Source organism: Pungitius pungitius, chromosome 1, assembly GCF_949316345.1.
Source record: "Pungitius pungitius chromosome 1, fPunPun2.1, whole genome shotgun sequence".
NCBI lineage: Eukaryota > Metazoa > Chordata > Actinopteri > Perciformes > Gasterosteidae > Pungitius > Pungitius pungitius.
Genome location: NC_084900.1, coordinates 15,047,668 through 15,069,463, shown reverse-complemented (window position 1 = coordinate 15,069,463; position 21,796 = coordinate 15,047,668). Strand labels below are relative to the sequence as shown.

At 51.5% G+C, this 21,796-nt stretch overlaps 1 protein-coding gene across 1 annotated transcript in view; it reads right to left on the bottom strand.

Moving 5' to 3' along the window:
• LOC119222468 (metabotropic glutamate receptor 7-like) overlaps positions 1-13,956 on the bottom strand; it is a 44,128-nt gene extending 30,172 nt beyond the window's left edge. The window contains exon 1 of the mRNA XM_037479167.2: positions 12,672-13,956. Coding sequence (XP_037335064.2) covers positions 12,672-13,175 — 504 coding nt within the window. The 5' untranslated portion in view covers positions 13,176-13,956. The remainder of the gene's footprint in view (positions 1-12,671) is intronic.
• Positions 13,957-21,796: the final 7,840 nt, after the last annotated feature.

Sequence of the window (21,796 nt, the reverse complement as noted above, 5' to 3'; positions counted from 1 at the left end):
CTGCCCGGCTGTTTGTAACCATCGCCACGGCGACGGGCGGAAACGACGGCCAGCTCTGACAGGCTCGACTCCAACCCCATGCCGCCTGTGGCTGGACGCCAACGCATGGAGTGTCCTTGTGACGCACACACACGCGCGCGCGCACACACACACGCACACACAGAGTGTGACACTACGTATTTGCCAAGGAGCCATTTTGAAAAGCAATTGAAGAACTACACACCACCAATGATATAAATATTTGCCCATAAAGAAAATATTTGATCCCCTCTGAAGAAGACAATGTCGTGGCCCATTGTCAGGCCCGTGAGGACATGGAGCGGTTACCACGTCCGCGGGTGGAGACAGACTCTGGTCCGTCTTCAGACTGGGGGGGCCATTTGTTCACAGGGCAGAGGTAATGACCGTGTCCAGACATGCATCCTCAGGCCGGGCTTCAGTAATCTCTCTTCACCAGAGCAGGGCACGGCCATCACAGCCAAGGGGGGGGGGGGGTGACAGCTTTCCCTCCCTGTCACTGTCACTGTCTCCACCTCCCTTCCTGCCCATCTGTGTCCCTCACTCATGCTTTCCCCCGTTGTGAGGGAGCAGCGTTCCATCGGGCGCCTCCCCCCCCCCAACGCACAACCTGTGACTTTCAGCCTCGCTCCGCTGTTCTCCGCCCCATGGGAAGGGGGGGTCTTATCTTCCTGTGCACCACCTCTCTCCCTCCTCACTTCCCTCCCTGTCATTTGTGCATGTAGACACTCCCACACAGATGATCAGCACTTCCTGCATAGAGAGGTCCTGGTTGTTGCCAGCCCCCCCCGGAGCCAACACAATCTGCCCTTAGGCACTCACCCCCATACACCTCAACTTTCCCCTCCTTTTGAAATCCAAACGTTTTATTGTAGAGATACGTTTTTTATAGCATATCTCTGCTAATTCTGCTACAACAGACATATTTTTATTTAAATTAAGCATTCATTCAGACGTGCATTTATTGATTTTCTTTTCGGGGCAACATGGGGGCAGCACAACATTGTGCAAACACAACTTTATGAGGTCACTTCATAAGTACGGAGTGATGCATGACTAATACCAACTCTTTTAGCTCCAGCTTGGGTCCCCACCAGCTCCTCCTGAGGACTCTCTGCTGTAACAGAGCCGGAGGACACAAAGTCTTTGGAACAACCACATGTTCTCAGGGTAGATAATTAAATACATTTCACACCAGACAACATAAAAGCTCCGTCCCGAGCTCCAGCCCCAGAACAATATCTACGCCTCCCACCATCTCTCTCCAGGAGGATCTTCAGCCCGCACCTCCTCCTGCTCCCTTCTGATCACCTGACCGTTCATCTCCCTGATGGGCAGATCAGCTCCAGGTGGGTCTCTCCCCACACCCGATCCCGATGCTCTCCTGAGCGAGTGGGCGGAGCCCTGCAGCTGCTCAGCGCTCGCTGTGTTCACCAGCTAGCCGCTAACCTCGTCCCTCGGATAGAAGAGTACAGAAGGCTTTTGATGTTGCCGAAAACCGCTGGTGTGATGAAGACGATGATGAAGAGTGAGGTTGTGGGCAGGAAAACCAAAAGAATGATTTGAAAGAGGAAAACTGCAGACTCGTCCTTTTTCTCGTAGGTTTCATGGCACCTTTCACATACACACGGTCAATTAGAAATGATTCAGAAACCATCTGTTGGGACAGGATTGGGTTTATTTTTCATTATTTTAAACCGTAATCTGTTATAAGCCCATAGTAATAGCTGCCTCAACCTCAAAAATGATGAGTTGTCAGATACCTGTTTGTGCATCCATCACAACTTCCTGCTTAAGACTTGTCTGCTGTGAAAAGGGCAAATATATATATATATATATATTATATACAGTATATATTGTGAGCCAGTTGTTCTAGAAGGACCTCAGCTTTAACCAGTCTGGCTCTGCAGCAGCTTTTCCTTTTTTTTTATAGACGCACCGACCATATTTCCAGAGTTCCCCACACCGCCGAACTCGGCTCGGTGTTACGTGACAGAAAGTAAGGCTCTCATAATCCTTTATCTAGCGCGACCTTCCACTGTCTCCTTCTTCCCGCCCACTCCCCCCCCCCCCCTTCTCTCTCTTTCTCCCAGTCCATTCCCAGCCCCCCCCCCGGTCCCCTGGGCTGCTGCAGCGCTCGGCGCCGGGGCCCCGGTCTCTTGCATGGCCTTCCTGCCGGAGTGTATTTTAAGACCATCAGCGTGTTTCTCCACGGGTACGGAGGCCGTGTGTGACTCACCGATCCGATATTTGACCAGCAGAGCCACGCGGCGGAGTAGAGGCGAGGCGTGGGAGGGGAGTGTGGACGCCTCACAAAGGCAACCCGGCCGACCTCTTTTCTTTTCCATCTGGGAAACAGACTGCTATTTCAACACGCATCGGCGTTTCAAAGAAGCTCATCTTCTCCCAACACCAGATAGATCGCTCTCAAAGTCTGCATCGAGGGGGAGCGGAATGAGGGGGGGGGGGGAAGGGGTCAGAGCGCAACGCAACGCAAGGCGCGCTGTGGCTTTGTACACCGGTCCCAAAACGACTCGATCTCCAGGGATATTTAGTACAGACGATGTCTTCAGGTGTCCCTCACAAAGCGAGGCCCTGCAGCCTGTGGCGGACAGAATGAAACACGGCCTGCGGGTTCCTGACTAAGTGTTATCATATGTATTCCTTTATATCCACATGCTCTCACATTACAGATGGCTGTATTGATTTTTTTTTTTTTTTCTTCTTCTTTCCCCCGGTTGCAAAGTGCACTGGACACGGCTATTATTCTTTTTAGTGTGTTCTCTTACAGCCCTGTGTGATAACCTCATTATCTTCTCGGAGAAATATGAAGTGGGAATAACCCGAAGCTGCCTCGGGACACAGCGGAAAAACAACCATTTTCTCTCACGACTTGCGTTTCGAGAAGAATCGTGCATCTCTGCTCGGCCTCGTTACAGCGGCCGCGTCCTAATCTGGCTCTTAGATATTACTCACCAAGCCGAGCTGCACGTTGTTGTTCCCGCCCCCCCCGCTTACACCTGGAGCTCACACGGCCTGACACATTCATTGTCAGCCGCGCACCTGCACCACTCTGACCTGCATCCCAATGACTCGCTTCTGTACTGCACCCCCCCCCCAGCACATCTCTCTCCTCAGACTCCACCAAGCATCGCTGAGCCCATTTCTCCCCTAATGGCGCAGACAATGTGGGGACGGGGGGGGGCTCCCCCTCCATCTCATCGCCCCCTCTCTGCCAGCTCCTCACGGGAAAAGTCTCCAGCGGGGCGGCGTAATTACCGAAAGATCGCGAGATTGGCTCAGAACAGGAGCCCCCCCCCCGGACGGGCGGCCATTTTGCACCCGAGGCGTTGCCCGCGGCGACACCTCGGTCCGCGAGGACGAGCGTCCCAGGCGCCGTTTGGGGCAAACAGTGTGAGGCGCGTGTCCTTCGGCTCGTGTACTTTGCTTTTGACGGCGTGATTTGCTGATGTTCTTGGGTCCAACAGCGAGGTGCTCGACCTCATCAGATGCTTCAGCTTCACAAAGCTGGCAGGACCACAAAGAGCGTGCATTTAAAACACAAAACAAAGAAGCGCGTTCAGAAAATGAAAAGGATGAACAGACGCAGGAATAAAACACACAAACGGATAAAACACTGAAAACAAAACCGCGCACAACTACAAGGAGGCCAAGACAGAGCACAGCAGAGGATGAAGCTGAGAGTAAAAGCAATTTAAAAGACAACCTTGAGCGTGGTTTTAAAAAAGAAGAAGATAAGTCTTCCAGGTTTGGCATTTCACCGTCAAATGAGAGCTTTATTGTTTGGCTGCAGAGGAAGACCTTCCTCCAAGGCTTCACACACGTTTCGCCTCCTTGGCCGGGACCGGCGCTCGCATTAACCACCTGCAGCCCGGAGCATCCCATTGGTCGAGGCAGGCGGGTGGAGGTACACGCCCCCCCCCCCCCCCCCCTCCCCTGTGAGCTAAAGCGACGTGCTGAATGGTTAATATTCTGCAGCATTGTTAGAGGCTTTGACTCTCTAGGCGGGAACACGGCAGTTGAAACGTTCTGTAGATGTAGGCAGCAAATATTTGGTTATATAAAATATTCCAATAATTATCTGCTTCGATGCTGGCACCTTTTCAGCTTTACACCACAGAAGACCAACGCAGGAACACGGTACGACATGAAGGGACCCGTGAAACTCAAGAGGATCACTTTGATCACTTGTTGGCAGAAATGGAATCTGATGAACGTTGGTTCCTGAGAACTGTTCCGTATTTGGTTTCATCAGAAGGAGCCGTTTAAATGTACACATGGAGCGACACACGGTGACACTTTAGTACAGACGCTCCAAATCAATCTGCTCTTTAACTGCACCCCCCTCCCCCCACAGTGATAATGTAACATTACACTGTGCTCTTTAGCGGGGGGGGGGGGGGGGGGCTGCTGAAAGGTAGCTGTTGTATAACTGAAAAACCTTCAGGAAAACCTTATAGGACCTCAGCCTGTCTGGCCCCCCGTAAAGATCCGTGACCCCGCCCCCCCCCTCTCTCTGCTCTGAGCGGCAGGTGCAGTCAACACGGTTCACAGCTGCACATCTGAACAATGGAGCATTGTTCCCTCAGAGAGGAAGACGAGCTGCTGCTGCGTCTTGTGCAGCGCAGCGATCAACATGCCGACTCCGACAAACCGGGGGCGCCATCCCCCCCCCCCCCCTCAGAGGAGAGTAAACGCACTCATCCTCAGAGCAAGTGTCCGGACTGATGGACCTGGGGGAGATCTGCAGGGGGAATGCGACACGCACAATTCACCCCACTTCCTTGGGGACACTGACAGGAGACCGAATCAGAGACTCCGAACCACAAATGTGCATCAAGTACTTGGTGTGCTGAGGTTTTAAGACGATGCTTCGCTGTTGGACACCAAACCTCGACACACAGCGGCAGAAGAGCTTCACGTGATCTGCAGAAGGCTCCAACGCCGTCGCCGCGGTGGGGCTCTCACGCCACTCGGAGCCACTTGTGCCGCGAGCCAGCCGAGTGGATTCGAGTGGCTCCCGTTTATTTGGCTCTTTGTTTCGCCTTCATGTGAGCACATTCAAAAAGCACCAAACCGCTGTGGAGGGTTTCCTCCTCCTCCCAAGAAGAAGGTGCGATGTGTTTCCAACTGTGAACAGGAAACTGGAGAAATGCTCAAGCAGTGAGAGCGAAGGATTAGGGCCACTCCAACACACACACACACACACACACACACACACACGGACATATTTATGATGACTAAAAATAATAAGTAAATAAACAATTGATCAAAACAAAATAGGTGAGGATTGATCAATAATGAAATAATATTTGAAAACTGACAATAACCAAATAACCAATACATTTGTACCACGTTTCATTTTCATTTGTCCTTAAAAGACGAGTGTGTTAATGGACACATTTAATTTAACCTTCCGCTGCTCCGTCACCTCCTCCAATCTCATCCACCCTCATCCATCCTCCTCCATCCTCCTCCACCCTCATCCACCCTCCTGCGGTCACTCAAGCAGGGAAAACATCTGCGTGTTTACGACCGCACGTTTTAGCCAAAAAATACCAATAAAGGCCCACCCAGTGAGCTTTACGAGCCTGGCACTTAACAGAACCCTTCTCCTAAAGGCGAGTGAAACCACAGAAGCCCCCCCCCCACTTCATTATTGCGTGGTACCTCCTTGTGTTCGGAGATGCTCTCAAAAAGCTGCCATCTTGCACACTGACAAGTCTTTTAGCGAGAGTGGCGATGCTGCGGTAACCCCCCCCCCCACCTAGACACACGCAGGTGTTTTATCAGCGTTGATCCATGAAGCACAACGCTCTCATCCGTCCAGAGCGTCTTCCATGGCGAGTGATGTTCGACGTGCTGGTGGTCTCCCGGGGGAGGGGGGGGGGCACATGTGCCCTTTGACCTGCCTGACAGCTCCATGCATGACCTACTGACAGATGTACACGCTATTGATCCCGCGGGGCCACATGCGAGCACCGATAAGGCCATGAAAGAAGCTTCCCTCCACTCGTCAATTGTGGTTTAAGCAACCTAATTTGAAGAGAAAAAGCTTCTCTAATTGGCAAAACATCAGTGGTGATTGAGCCCCTGATGTCGCCCCCCCCCCCCCTCAAAAATCGATGTGGCTGTCACACGCGGGCGTTTCAGAGAGCTCTGGGAGTCCCTCGGGATTGGCGTCTGGAGACAGTTTCCCTGACGACTAATTTCTCATTCGTGCCGCGGCACAGTGCACTTTTTTCCTCTTTTTTTAAGCCCAAAAAAAGAGTAGAGCCACAGGAGTTTGTTCAAACAGAAGTACAGAAGTAACACGCCGCTGCACAGCCAGCCGGAGGAGGAGAAGAAGAAAAAGAAAACATCTCAAGGGAAACATGGACGGAACGAAGCCGAAGCGAATGAAACGTCAAAGTTTTGCTCTTTCATTTTCACAGTAGAAACCAACAGGTCTTTGAGCGCAACAACCTGAAGGCCCCACGCTGCCCTCTAATGATTTAGTCTCCTTTTAAAGGTCCACACTGGCTGATATAATGGTTATATTTTACTCTTTACCTCCCCCCCCACTACCTTCCCCCGGCCCTGCTGAAGGGCAAGAAATGAATCCTGGTGACAGGTTATTGTGAGAGACACACACACAGACACACACAGAGACCTGGCCTAATTTTGCCTGGTTTAAAACAGCCATAATAATAAATGTACCCCGATTGCTACTCTCAGAGCCTCACCTTCCCTTCGTGCCACTTAATTCAACTCCCCACCTTTAAGTAGGACATATTGCACTTTTCACTCACAGTTTTAGTCACCAGTTGCTTCACTGATTTAGATCTAACATTTTTAACGCAGTCATTAGCTAAACAAAAGCGATAATTCTTCCTAATCAACTTCCGTTCGAAACACATCAGCGTGAGCACGTTAGCGCGCAGATGTTAGCATTGTTAGCACGCAGATGTTAGCATCGTTAGCGCGCAGATGTTAGCATCGTTAGCGCGCAGATGTTAGCATCCTTTGCATGCAAATGTTAGCATTCAGCACACAGCACTGCGCACTCGTTGTCTCGCAGCCTGCCGCGTCCTCCCCCTTCCCTTAAGACGAGCTTCTTTTGCATAAAGCGAGGAGACGGATTAGCCTGCCATGTTGTTTCTGAGGGGCCACCTGATCTCACAGCCGGGCGGGAAAAATGTTGAGAATAATGAGAGGAAGCGCAGAACAACGCACAGATCCCAAGACTGAGAAGAACCACAGCACAAGAAATCCTCCTTCTAAAGAGGACGAGGCAGGCAGCGCTCACAGGAGGCCTTTTAACACATGCACTCAGCTCCTTCAGCAGGATTTGAGGAGCTGCGAGGAGAGGAATTTGCAGTGAAAACACATTTGAAAAGGCACATTTTTCACTGATCTTTGCAGACGCGTTGTGCTCGCAGGAAGGTTTTCTGCCCTGCAAACAGCCTCCGAAATCCGCTTCGGCCCGAGCGACTTTGTAATTCGGGTTCGGCCCAGAATGCAGTGCGCGGAAACCGCTACGCAAAAAACAACAATTAGCCCTCTTACGCCCGTCAGCACGCACCCGATTCTTCTTCTGCTGAAGCAACAGGGACTCGCTTGACCCTTTTTCTTCTTTTTGGAGTAGGATCCTGAGCGAGAGAGAGACCTCCTCACGCTTCTCCGCTCATCCCCCGTAAGAGGATCGGACGTAATGGGGTTTCCTCCTCTCTGGCTCCTTCTGCTCGCCAGATAAAACCAGCGGCCGAGTCTAAGGGCGCTATTCTCCTCGCATTTTACAGTCACACCCACAATAAAGTTTGAAGGAACGCTGGTGTGACCTCAATGTGAGTGGAGCTAAGCTCTTAAGCAGGTGCCTCCCCTCCCCCCTCCGAGTCTCCCGGGCGGCGGGAGAAAAAGGGGGTGATAATCTTCCCGGGACGGTCTCGAGCTGCAGCGACGGTCGAGCCGACCCAAATACCGGTGCGACGGATGCAGGACGCCACCTGGTTAGAGACGCAGCAACATCACGAGCCGAACTGCAGCTCGGAAAACGTCCCCGAAACCAACGGCACAAGAATGAACCAGCTGCGTTTTCATTGGAAAACATTTATTCATGTAGCCGAGTAATAAAGTGCACCATCCCCCAAAGCGCTGCGGGAATAAGACGAGTCCTTAATATCAGCCGGCTTCCCGTGCTCCCCCCCCCCCCCCGGGTGGGCGGCTGACCCGATGACCTCACGTCAGCCGCAATGACAACTTGTTTGACACGGGGGATATTTTATTCATTCTATTAATGCTGCATCGGCCTGCTCACCCTGCGCCATGTTTGTGTGTGAACAACCGGTGCAGCATTAACAGAGTGAATAACAGCTGCTTCACTGAAGCCAAACGTGGTTCTCCAAAAGGTTGGGCAGCTGAAACATCCGTGTGGTAGGAATGTTCCCAGAGTGCAATTAACGCTCTGAAGACAATTAGCAGTCACCAACTCCTATTATACATGGGATAATTGTGAAATCCTCGCGTGTAAGTGCTTTGCCCGGCTCTCAGACCCGGAGCGCCGCTCCGTCGCACCGGGTCGCTTCACGCGTTCGCCATAGGATGCAGTCTTCACACCAATGGACCTCGCCTCCTGCGCCGCTGAGCTCGAACCCGGCCGGTGGGATGGACTTCTCCCTGAGTACGTATCGACCTCGTTTCTGCTGCCGCAAGCGGAAAGAACTCACGCAGCAGAAGAAGAAGAAAGTGTCCATTAGAGCGGGGAAAGGGATAAACAGGAGTGTAATGTAATCAATGACTAAGTGTGTATTTATCAGCTAACACACACACGCACACAGCTCCGCCCATGGAGTAGATTTCACTTTGCCAAATGCGTTGCGATCCGGGCATAAGTCGGTCCTGAGGTCCTTGTTTACATCCTCCCCTTTTTAAAGACGTGTTTATTGATTTTCACATTCTAATTTGACTAACATTGTAACCCAACATGAACCCTCCCCCAGTACAACTACAGCATGATTTAGATGACAGCACCCGCCCCCGGTGGTGATGGTGACCTCTGGTGCACTAACTGACCCTTTGCTAGGCCCCGCCTCCTTCCACTACTCCGTTACTGACAAGCTGTTGATTTCATTATTACATCGTTTATGGAACGCGCTTTCAGAGAAAAGCAGGTAAGAAACTGTTTAAAAAGGTGTAACCAGGACGAGGAACTGATTCAGCAGGAAAAACAAAAGACAGAAGCTTAAGTTGGGGATCAACGATATTGATCATATGAGATCAATCTACAAAAACATCAAATATGTTTAACTGAGGATTTATCAGCTGTTTTCAAAAGGTCGGTCGAGCATTTTTATTCCAATAAAAAGGTGAATGGGTTCATAGTTTTGAGAAAGATCGCTGTTACCCAGCTGATGAAGTTAGTCTCCCTTTATGCCTATTAGAATGAAGCTTAAATCAAAAAGCAAATTTTAGAGATTGTTGCGTTGTGAATGTTTTCCACCTATGGCACAAGTTAGAAAACGTTAACAAGAAGAAAAACATCCAGCGGATTTCAATGTTTTGAGTCACTTGTTGACTGGACTTAGTTTGTCAGAAAAGGCCGAATTAACCGCCCAATGCTCGTTATAAAGTCATACTGTACTGAGCCGGATCCTTTGTATCACACTCTGAATAAAGGCCAATTAGCAAGTGATGGAGAAAAGCGCAAAAAAGCCACTGGTGTGGATCATTAAATTTCCACGAGACAGTTGTGTTTTCACTCCTCCACCAGCGGCCAAGGGGCTCTCTGTATGCACGTGTGTTAATGCATGTGTGTGCATCTGATCACACGGCGCATACAAACCGTCCGTGTCTCCATGATGGGCTGAAAACAGCTCTGGAGGAGTGACTAACAGACCCCCACTCCGCCAGCAAGGGGTTTAGAAAAGGTTGGAATTAACCTCCACCGTTTTCTGTCACTTTGAGGGCTTGTTACGTAACGCACACACACACAGACATGCACACAGACACGCACACACACGCACACAGCCTTCACATTCCCATGGAGTCCATCTCTACCACAGTCGGCTGGATAGATCACACGGCAAGGCTTTAATCTCCTTCAAGAGAATCACGCTGATGATTCTTCAGTGTAGGGAAAAGAGCCGAGCGCAGGATGTCAATGCCTCACTCAGACAGGTAGTCTGAAGGGGGTGGGGGGGGGACCTGGCTCACCTGCATTCAATGCAACATTGGCGTGGATGCGGACCAGTTACAGTGAGGATTGGAGGACTGTTGAAGCACAACTTCACAGCTCCTGGCAACAATTCAAGTTAGATTTAAATCCCCCCACCCCCCTCCCCTAATGTGGCATTGCTGCTTCTCTTTTCCAACACGGCACGAAAGGCGGTGAAATAAAAACATCTTAGCGGCAAATCGGCCTCACCATGGCAACGGTATCGATCAACCCTCCCGGGTCCCCTTCAGAAAGAAGAAAAAGAAATCCATCCCTCAAGTCAATTCCCCGACATCAACAGTTCAGCAGCCGCTCGAGTCCTGACAGCCGTGATATTTAACGCACAGCAATAACATCGACGATCGCTACTCAGCTGCCCCGACGATTCATTTATCACAGGGGTGGGTCACAGAATGACCTGTTGATACTCTCCGAAGGGGGGGGGGCAGCAGGCCAGCAGGACGAGCACCACGCGTGTTTGAGGATTTCCATTCCGAGGCTCACCTCGGGGCCAACGTGTCACAATGAGATGGAGCTCAAGGACTTCAAGAAAGGAAACCCTCCCCCGCTTCCTTTATCGCAACCGAGTGGGTGTCCTGCGGCGCCGTCGACGCGTCTCGCAGTGGAAGCGTTGATGCCTGATGGACGGCGCACTCATCAGAGGCCGTCAACACTAATGAGGGCGGACGGGCCGGTGGCCCCCATTTCTGTTTCCTATCGATTATACGCCGTTGTTTAGTGCATCCTCAATTGTTATCGACCCTTTCAGCGCCACCGCAGGTGCCATAAAATAAGAAGCAGAAGAAGGAATAAAGTGCACTGCAGGGAGACAGATTTGAAAGAGGCGATGGAAACCACCTTTCAGGAAACCACCTTTCATAAAATGAGCAGAAATACAGAGCTTCATGACAACTGCTGTTCCAACGAGGCACATAGGCTGACTGCAGCACCCACACCACCCCCACCGCTTCACACTCACTCACAGGCTGGTGTGAGGACAAAAGGAATTGGGAAACCATCCCTCCATCCCCTTAAAGCCTGTGAATTCCCCAGAAGCAGACATTAGAACCCTCAAACTCTGCGTTGAAGCTTCCGATTATCGCTGCGGGGTTTTAAGAGAAATGAACAAGTCAACGCGGCCTACAGAAGAGAGAACAAGAATCAAAGCCAGGATGAAGGGTGCGGTTGGGTCTGTCAGCGCATGGATAAGTGTGTACGGAACGGAAAAAAAGGAAGGGGGGGTGGAGTGTGTGTGGGGGGGGGGGGCTAAAAGCATGTTAAGTGCTTTGATGGTCTTACAGTTAGACAGCTACTTACAGCCGAGCCCCACGTTTTATGTTTTCTTGTCTAATTGAACTGAAACAAAACATGACAGGACTGTGAGTGACTAACTGCAGAGCCGCTGATCATCCGGCCAACGAGCCTCGGCCTCGCTTGCCCCCCCCCGCCCGCCCGCCCCCGCTACACAGCACACTCTTGCAACTACACGGTTACTTCAAGTAATTCAATATTTTGTCCACGGAGGTGAAGTTTTAAATATTTTATCTGCCATATTGGCCGCCCCCGCTGCGTTTCCCTGCTTCCGCTGCAGCACCAGGCGAACCACACGCAGCTAAATGTAAAATGAAGTGTAAGGGAGACGTGCTCTCCATCACGCCGGGAGAACTCATCTGGAAGTCGGCACTTGCAGCTTCATTTCGTTTCCTCAACTAGGGTGCAAAGTGTTTGATACAAGCTCATTTTCAAGGGGGGTGGAGAGAGAGGGAGGGAGGGTTGGGGGGGGTACCCCATGTTGAGGAAAAGCAAGTCAACTCCTCCATAAATCACAGCTTTCAAGCTTCACAACGATTCACAAAACCCCAAACATGCCTGCGGTCTCTTCACGCCCGACGGGGCTCATTTAATCATGTGCAATCACATGGTGCAGGCCTGTGATTCTCAAGGGGGGGGGGGGGGGGGGCGGCGGGGGAGGGGGGGTGTTGAGTTTGGGGTGCGATTGTGTCAGGCTGTCAGTGCCCACTCATCCAGACTCCGGAGTGGGACTGGAACAGAAGGGAGCTGTTCTTTCAGCACCACCGGGGACAAGCAACAGCACACTCAGCTGTCTCATCCACACGGCATGTAGTGTGTGTGTGTGTGGGGGGGGGGGGGGGGGGGGGGCACCCAAATTCAACACATCATTGTATTATAATCAAGATGGAGAGCAGCGATCAATTGTATTATCATACCATGCATCACGTTGAGCTATAAACATTTAAAGAGGCACAAAAAGCGCAGAGCTTTAACGGTTGATTGTTTTGATCTGGGTGGGCTTTTTAAGTTTTATTGCTCCCTTCTTCTCATCTGCCTCCTGTTACTGGGGGGCACTGGGCGAACACTCTCCAGAACACACTGTTGAACACACAAAACCATAAGACACACGGTGGCCGGACAGACTTGCCTGAAAGAGGCGCAGGATGTTGGCCACCATGATCGACACGGAGCTCGCCGAGGCTCCGACGACCCCGACCACTTTCTCCGGCTTCACGAACACCGGCGCCTCCCCGTTGGTGCACCGCACGTCGGAGGTGTCCTTGGTGATCAGGGCTTGGACGAAAGTTAGGGACTGCTCCAGCGCGTAGGTGTCCCTCGAGCAAGTGTCCAGCACCCGCGCGCCCAGCGTGATGTTGGGCAGCAGCTGCTCGTCCAGGTTGATCTGGTCCAGCGCGTACATCATGGCCTCCAGCCGCTGGATGCCGTTCTCCTTCTTCAGGTCCCCGCACGGCGCTCCGTCGGCGCCTCTGGAGTGCACCGGGAAGAGTCCGCCGAGGGTCAGGTGGCCCTCGGTCCGTATCGAGTGGGGCGCGTAAGTCTCCTGGGGCAGCGCGAAATCCACCACGGTCCTCATGAGCCACAGCGCGCTCCACACGGCGCTCAGCCTTACGCGCGAACCAGGACGAGCCATGGTCTGGATAACTTTTTGCAGGTGGTAGGGGAAAAGTCTGAGAATCCGCTGTGATTAAATATATAGCAAGAGAGGGGGAGGAGGTTTCTTCTTTTTTTTCTTTTTCTTTTGGAGACTCAACAAACTGGGCTGGAGCAGCGAGACGCGGTTGAGGGCTTGAGGCGAGCTGCGCCCATCCACCGCTCTGCGGCCGGCAGCTTGTTGAATAGCGACGGCTCCTGGCGATGATTCGGTCCCCTCCCGCGGAGAGACGAGCGGCTGTACATCCACGAGTCCCAAATAGATCACGACCGGGAGACGAGAGGAGACGACCGGGCCCCTAATTTAGTCCAAAAGAAGCGCCCCGTGAAGCCGCTGCGAGGATCTGCCAGCGCTTTAAAAAAGAAAACACGGAAACGCGGGCAACGAGGACGAGGAGAAGATACTCTCAGGAACACTTAGATGTTGGGGCCGGCAGAAGTGGGTGACATTCTCCCTCGTCTCGGACGAACTCCACGGGAGCGCATGCGAGGAGGGGGCGGCTCGGTCCGCGGCGGTGTCTGTCTCCCGGGGGTGCGTATCATCATCTCCGCAGATCTCCTAAATAAAACGGGGACGGAGGAAAGGGAAACGCTAATGAGCAGTATGCGCTCAAGAAGGAAGAAGAACCTCACACACACGGAAACACGCACGCACGCACGCACGCACGCAGCTAATTAAAGCCGCGGCTCGCTCTCCCGGTGTCCGCAACCACTCGCATTTTTATACCAAATGAATGAGTCACAGCGAGGGATTCACTGAGCGCACAGTTTGCAGCCCCCCTTTTTTTCTCCTTGTGAAACGTCACTCGGTTGGGGGGGGGGGGGGGGGCACACGAGTAGCAGAAGTTGTGGTCTCTCTCTCTCCCTCTCTCTCTCTCTCTCTACCTCCCCAACCTTTCCTCCCTGCTTTCTCACCATCCAACCCACACGCAGTCACTCCCGCGCGCGCATGTTTTCCAGACAACGTGGTATTAAAGAGAGAGAGGAAAAAAAAGTGGCTTTTATTATTCCTGGGATAGTTTTGGATGCACTGCTGGTGCACCTTTAAAGAGGCCTGGTCTCCCACCCCTTCTCCAGAAGACAGTCCTGATTCATCCTGCGCGCACACAAACAAACGCCTCTTGCTGTTACGTACGTGCACGCACACAGTCTGGTGAGAGTCGACTACACCTTTTTAGGAGCGAGGAAAACCCCCACATCTTGCGTGGAACGAAACACCGTCATCACCAAACCGTTTAATTGCACAGATGGTGTTTTTTTTGTGCGAGTTATTTATTTATTTTTCACAAACGAGCAGATTATGATAATTTGCTTGCGGAGGGGCGTGCTCCGCAGCCGGGGGCCTCACTCTGCAATTTGCGAGACATTAATTAGCAAAAGAATAGGTGGAGCACTAATTGGAATGTGGTATTAAACCATTAAGAAAGCGTCAGGCTCATCCAGCGAGTTACGATGACCTCTTCAGCCGCCCCGCACACATCAGCCCCCCTGCTGGGAAAAGAGAGCAGGAGACAGGAATAAATCACTGCGGCACCCACGGGATAACAGTCCAGCCAGAAAGGGATTATGGGAGTCCGTTAAGTTGCTTGATGGCGGAGTAATAATCAGCCTCTGAGAGTTGCTTTGTCCTGAGAGATGAGGTGACTCGGAGAAATCCCATTCCACCAAACCGCTCCCTTCCTTTCTGTTCAATTAAAAGATTAGGAAAGGCGAGGTGGCGCTAATTGAATCATGTCCTATTGACACTACTGGCTCGGACGGACACATCTCTAATTAATTAAGCGGGATGGAGTATTAATTCCGGCCTAATCCCGCCATGTTGCGTGCGTATTTCCATTAGCCGCGGCCGTGTCGCGGGAACATGCTTCACTCGGGCGCCAGCGTGGGCGCACGGACCCACGTCAAGGCCAAAATGCATGAGATATGTATTTGAGGGACAGTGTGAGAGGAGAGGAGTGACACAGGGGATGCAAAGTGGGGCGGGAGGGGGGGGGGGGGGGCAGATGACCTCCTTTGCTGCAAGCACACACACACACGCACACACACGCACACACACACACAGACACACACAGACATGACAACCTGAGTCGCTGATGTCGACGGTGGGATTCCTGGAGCAGCGATTCCCACTTAAGCTGTCAGAGGAAAAGGTTACTTTTGAAAAATGGAGGCCCTCATCGGGATTTAATTCACTGACTGACCTCCAGGAAGAAGGGGTCCCCCCCCCTCCCCCCTCCCACTCTCCCCCTAGGAAGGGAGGCTGTCTGATTTAGTCGAAGATTACACTTTGGTTTGGATCTTCCCTTTTGCTCCTTCCACACACACACACACACACACACACACTCTGGGCAGAGGCTACAGGCCTGTGCGTTTCTGGGAGGGGGGGCTATGTTGATTGCGTTCGGGGTGGTGCATATTCTGCGAGAGGTCGAGGTGTTGACGTTGGATCGATGTAGGGGGCGATGTTCACACACGAAGGTCACCAAGCTGCCGGAGGGGGTGGTGTCTCAATTTGCACCATCTGCTTAAAAAAATTACCCTTTTATCTACACTTTTCCTCATTACTGTTTAGCACGGCGTACGATGAGGGGGGGGCATTTTATAATTCTACCAGCGCGGCGTTCAGGAAGACACATGGCTACCTCTCCTGGCTGTCTGCACAGGAGACAAAGCAGGTGCAGCTATGACGAGGGCTCCGTTCTGATCGTAATCCATCTGTCACCCTTCTAATTATGTCTCCGCTGTGAGCTCAGGACCCGGCTCGCACTGAGACGGGAAAGATGAGACGGAAAAGGGACAAGTGGGACTGGAATACATAACTCTGGTGTTCAATGACAACAAGATGCTGCTGCAGAGCAAAGAAAACCTGCAAGTTGGCATTAATGGACCTTCAGGTGCCGACTCCACCCCCCCCCCCCCGCGTCCACAGGCCCCATTAGTGGGACACCGGGCTGCTGTTTTGATAGGTAACTTCACGCTCGGCCGCACCTTATGCGATAAGTGGGTGCAGCTGTGTGTTAGTTAGCCGGGAGGACTCCAGCAAATCGGATTGTGATGACTAGTGCCCCCCCCCCCCCCCATTAATTAGCCGACCTTACGAGCAGCTCTGGGACCTGTGCGAATGCTTTTAGCGCGAGCGTCTGTGTAGTGCATCGTGATGGAGGAGGCTTCACCCACAGGCTTTGTGAATGACTCACGGCACCCCCTGCCCCCCCCCCCCCCCCAACACAACACGATACGACATGTCTGCTTGACAATGGACAGATGACCAGAGCACCCGACCATTCATCGGCCAAAACAAAAGACAAAAGAAGCCAGTGTATGAAGAGCGCATCAGCTCCAGGAAGTGATGTATGGTAACATTTCACAATAAAATACCACACGAACGAGGACGCATGGACTTAATCATATGATCATCACTCAGAACCTGACCGCTGCTTCCTGTGAAGAACACAGGTTGGACGATATTATTTTTGAAGCGTGATGGCGATCCTCAAAGTAAGAGAACTAACGTTCGAGCCATCGCGAAATCGCGGCCACATGACTGCGTGCATTCCCGCAGTGGCGTTTGGGATTCAGCTCCAGGACTTTTATGTTGTAGAACAAAACATTCAAATCTCTTCAGCTCAATTCAGGCGTCTGACCTAAATCCCATTAAAAAGAAACAGGAACTTGCAAAGAAAAATGCAGACTAATTTATTTTTACGACTCCAGAACTCTGAACTAGTTACAAACAAACAAGCAAGGAAAGAACCAGTAACTAAATAATGTGAAATATAAATAGATGTAATTAACTAAATTACAGTCATGGTTTTCATGTGAATCACACACTGATGTTTCTTTACAGGATTTATTTATTCATTTTCTCAGTTTTCATGGACAAAAAAACTGCCCTGTGACAAACATCGGGACATTTAGTGAACACGATGTGCCGAAGGGTTTGGATCTACGATTAGCCACCCGCCGGGTTTCCCACATATTTCCATCTGTGGTTCTGGCAGCTGGGACTGGGTCATGAGTCACGATGGATCCACATTCCGGCTCAACCCCGATGTTCAAAAGCGATAAATGAAAACATCGACGCACGTGTCCCAGGATGTGTGGACACACGACGTCGTCCCGGCGCCACGGCGCGTCACGTTGATCGATGTCGCTGCTCGTCCTCCTCCAACCGACGCCAGCGCTGCTCCAGTTGCAAAGAACATATTTTCAGCTCATTACCGCACGCAGCTGCTGGCGAGGGCCGCGGTGGAGGACAGGCCGACTTATTTCAGACAAGTGCCCCTGCACACACACACACACACACATTTAGTGTTTGCTTTGCTGTGTGCTCATGAATAACAATAAATCCTGTGTGACCCTCCCTAGAATCGTCGCTCGTGGTCATCACCCCCCCCCCCCACCCTTTTGGCCACGTGCAGGCCTCTAGGAGCGTGACAGTAATCCCCGTGGGTTTGTGCCCCCCCCCCCCAGCATCCCTAGAGTCTCTCGGCCACGCTCCATCTCCCTTCTGGGCTCCCTGCGGCCCGGTGGTCCCATGGTAGCACCTCGGCTTAAACCTCGGGTCACAAAAGCTACCCCCCCCCAGCTGATCTCAGAGAGAGAGAGAACACTGGGTTTGTTCTGGAGCCACTTGAGTGGCGGTCCAGCGGGGAGGGGGGAGAGGGGGTCCCTAAGTGACCCCCTCCCATTGACGGATCACTGCTCAGAGTGGACCAAGCACATTGGAGGTCTGATGGAGGAATGACTGCGTATTGTAGAGTTTAATGTCGACACACAAGGAACAGTACGGGGAGGCTGAGGGGGGGGCAGGGGGGGGGGGGCCTCGGGATTCATTTGCCACACATCACGTTCTGTTACACGGCTTCAGACAACTTGTCATATTCATATCACAGCTGCAATGGGCGTTTTATATCCTTCACATTTCTTCCACCTTTCAGCTCACTTTAAGCCCCCCCTCACCCCCCCTCCCCCTTCCTCCTTTGAAATGCCTCCCTTTTTTTTGGCTTTAAAGCTGAAAATCAAATCTATAAATCAAAGGCAATGGAGAGAGACACTGGGACTGAAGGACGTTTAAATCCTTTCGGAGTGAAATAAACAGGGAGCGCTAATGGAGCTGGAGATGGAGGCAGCGCCTCCTTTCAGGGGATTGGAGCCAGGTGTATTTCTTAATGCTTTCTCCTGCTTTATATTCCGCTCTGTTGGGAACGGATCGTCATCTCCCTCATTAATTTCCATGAAAAAAAGGGAAAGGAATTATGGAGAAACGCTAGAAAATGCCAAACACTTCCACCTGAATCCTTCTGGAGATTTATTTTGTCACACTGAAAGAAGTCGACGCGCTCGACGTACAGGAAGCGTGCGACTAGACGAGGGGTGGGGGGGGGGGTGGGGGGTTTGACACCAGTCCAGCACGGAGGACATCAGCCAATGAGGCGGGCGGGACTAACCTTTGAGGGCCCAAACCCGTGACGGCCTCCGGCTCGGCTGTTAAAAATAGAGGATGATGTATATTGAACCCTGTGCAATGTCGACTAAATTTAGTGCCTGTTCAGTTTGTTCGTCCTTCTTTATCGCATCGTCACCTTTAAAAGTGGCCGCTGAGGTCAAGCCCTGAGTCAGGGTTTAAAAGTATCTGATCCATCTGAATGAAAGCGTCGCATGCATTATTATTAAGACTTCATACCTCTGCGTCTCAGGGAGTCCTGCGAGTTATGTTCACCCCCTCAGAAGAAGTTCCCCTGAAGGACACTGATGAAATGCGGGAGGCTCGTTGTTTGCGAGGCGAGGAAGCCGCTAAGAGAGGAGACATTACGAGCGCTGTAAGTGACTGATAATGAGAGGCGATCGCGCTCCGATCAGCGATCAGCGAGCCGGAGATGGCTCCACGTCGGTCCGCTGGGGTTCAACATCCATTTGGGCCACGGTTTCCTAATCAAAGACGAGACCCAGGAGCCCCGGCTGCGCTCAAATACAATTAGATTTACTGCTCGGGGTCTGTGGATCGATGCCTTTTCTGGGGGGGGGGGGGGGGGGTTTCCTCCCCGTCGCGTCGAGCTGACGTGTGAAGGAGAAACCCGAAACTCAAACATAATCACATCAAAACGTCCCGTTGTATGAGAAACGACACGTCGGGTCCCTTTGCTTTTTTCTCGTCCAATAAAGTTATAAATCACAGAGGAGGAGGAGTGGAGGCGCACAATGGACCACAGGCCTCAAGTCCATAAATCGCAGCATCAATTATTAACCCAAATCTGTTTTAATGTGCCAAAAGAAAAGCTCCTGGGAGGGTGGGGTGGGGGGGGGGGGGGTCTAATGCAGGCGGCAGGAAACAAGGAGACCGGAGTCGGTATCCTTCTAGTGTCGGGGGGGGGGGGGGCGAGAGTGCAGGAAAGGGTCACACCCGGAGCGCAGTCCTGTTAGACATTAGGGGTGTGGTGGGGGGGGGGGGGCACACCCATCCGGATGAGCAGCTAAATAATGGAGATTTCCACTCACTTCAGAGTGGAAATATGCGGGAGTGTTGCGGACATAATTGATGAAGGCCTCGGAGACGCGAGGTTGAGGGAGGGAGAGGGACGGGTACAGCAGGAGCACCCCCCCCCCCCCACCACCACGCCCAGATGCTTTTAGTACAAAAGAGATGGAGATGCAGATGAAAAGGAGAGCGCTACGAGAGTCATATTCAGCGCTTCAGGAAAAATTTAAGTTGAGGCCCCCGATGAAATTTTCCTCGCTTCCAACTATTTGTTATTTAATTATTCATGTTTTCTGAAGAAAAAAAAAAAAAAAGGGGCAAGTCCTAATTTTGAAAAGTGGATGCTTGCCAGTAAACAGCTCCGTGTACATGATCAAAAACATTCCCATCCGTTTGATTTGCCCACTTTCAAACACTGATGGGGCAGATCGCAGCCAGCCGATGGTGGAGGTTCTCATTTATTTAAGCGATCGGCTTTATTTCGCCGGGGAGCCTCTCCAGCGTGCGCTCAGATCTCTCCCTTCATCTGACAGCAGGGCACGAGACACCGAAGCCGTCTCATTAGGGCTTAACTCTCCTCGGCTCAGGCCTTCACACTGACAAAGACGGAGGGAGGGGCCGTAAACAGCGGCAGAGATAAATATCTGCTGTCACTTTCAACGCAACTCACTTGTCTGAGACTCGGCTTTACGGCGCATTGAAAAAAGAAAAAAGAAAAAAACGATTGAGAAAAAGGGAAAAGGAGGCCGGAGCGGAGCACCCATTGACTGCTGCTAAATCTCTATCAGGTTACAGGTAATAGATGCACTCTATAAAATAGCTCATATTACCGGGGAGTGAATTGAAGCGGAACACACTTCAGCACCAAATAGTGAATAACGAGCATAATTCCATGAAAGCACACACACACACACACACACACACACACACACACACACACACACACACACACACACACACACACACACACACACACACACACACACACACACACACACACACACACACACACACACACACACACACACACACACACACACACACACACACACACACAGGCATCGATGGAGGTAAAAAGCCAAACGAGCCGCCATCACAGGATGTCGGCTTCGGTTTCTTCCAGATGTCCTCGTCTTGAAGTGGCCTCTTCAGACCAGTAAGGGGAGGCCGGCCTGGGAGTCAGATGAGGTCGTGTGGTTTTGAGGAGGTGGGGGGGGGGGGGGGGGGTCCCATAGAAGTGCATGAGAAGATGACTTGATTTATTCCCTCAGTAAACATGAGAGGTTCATTTAGTAAATGACACGAAGCGGCGGGTGCTTTAGGGCGGGGCCACACGCTGAGTGACACTGCTGCTACCAGGCAGGACGCGGTGTCTCTAATGAGGTAACTTCTGTTAAATCCAAGAGTTATCAAAAACGACCACGCCCACAAACTAATGAGACAGCACGGCAATGATAAAAATAAAAGAGGCCAAACTTGAATCAAATAAGAACACAATGCTGCAGGATAACGGAATCCTTAGACATGAACTTCTTTGATAAATCCAGCCTGTTGAGTCGGGCCTCCAGAGGCGGCATTACGCAGCATTATGTATGATCCAGTCTTATTGGATTATTACTGATGCATTAGGCAGGATTTCACTGTTGTAGTTGGTCGAGGTGGAGCTAATCCTTTCCATTCTGTTGAGTAGTCAAACGTCTAGAACTGCATCACGTTTCACAATGTTTCGTAAAAAGCTGCATCAGTAAAGCAAACTAAATCTGTATATATATATATATATATATATAGATATAGATGAAGTGGAGTAAGGGCGGGGTTCATAATCTTTTACAAACGCCCTTCCATGACCTGATCAACACCTGACATCGTCCCTCTTTAATCCATTAAACATTTGCACTGCGTTCCCCCACTTTGGCTTTCCTCCCACGGTGTGCAGCACGGGAGGATTAAGGACTGTGAATTAGCCAGAGGTGAAAGTGTGACTTATGATGTGAATCGGAGATAAACCAGCAGCCTGTGGCTTGTTTTCCTGCCTTTATATTCAGCGTATGCTGTGAAACGCTCTTCAGACTCCCAAATAAAGGGCCCCAGTCACCCGGGAGGGTTTCTTTCTTTGTGCGACC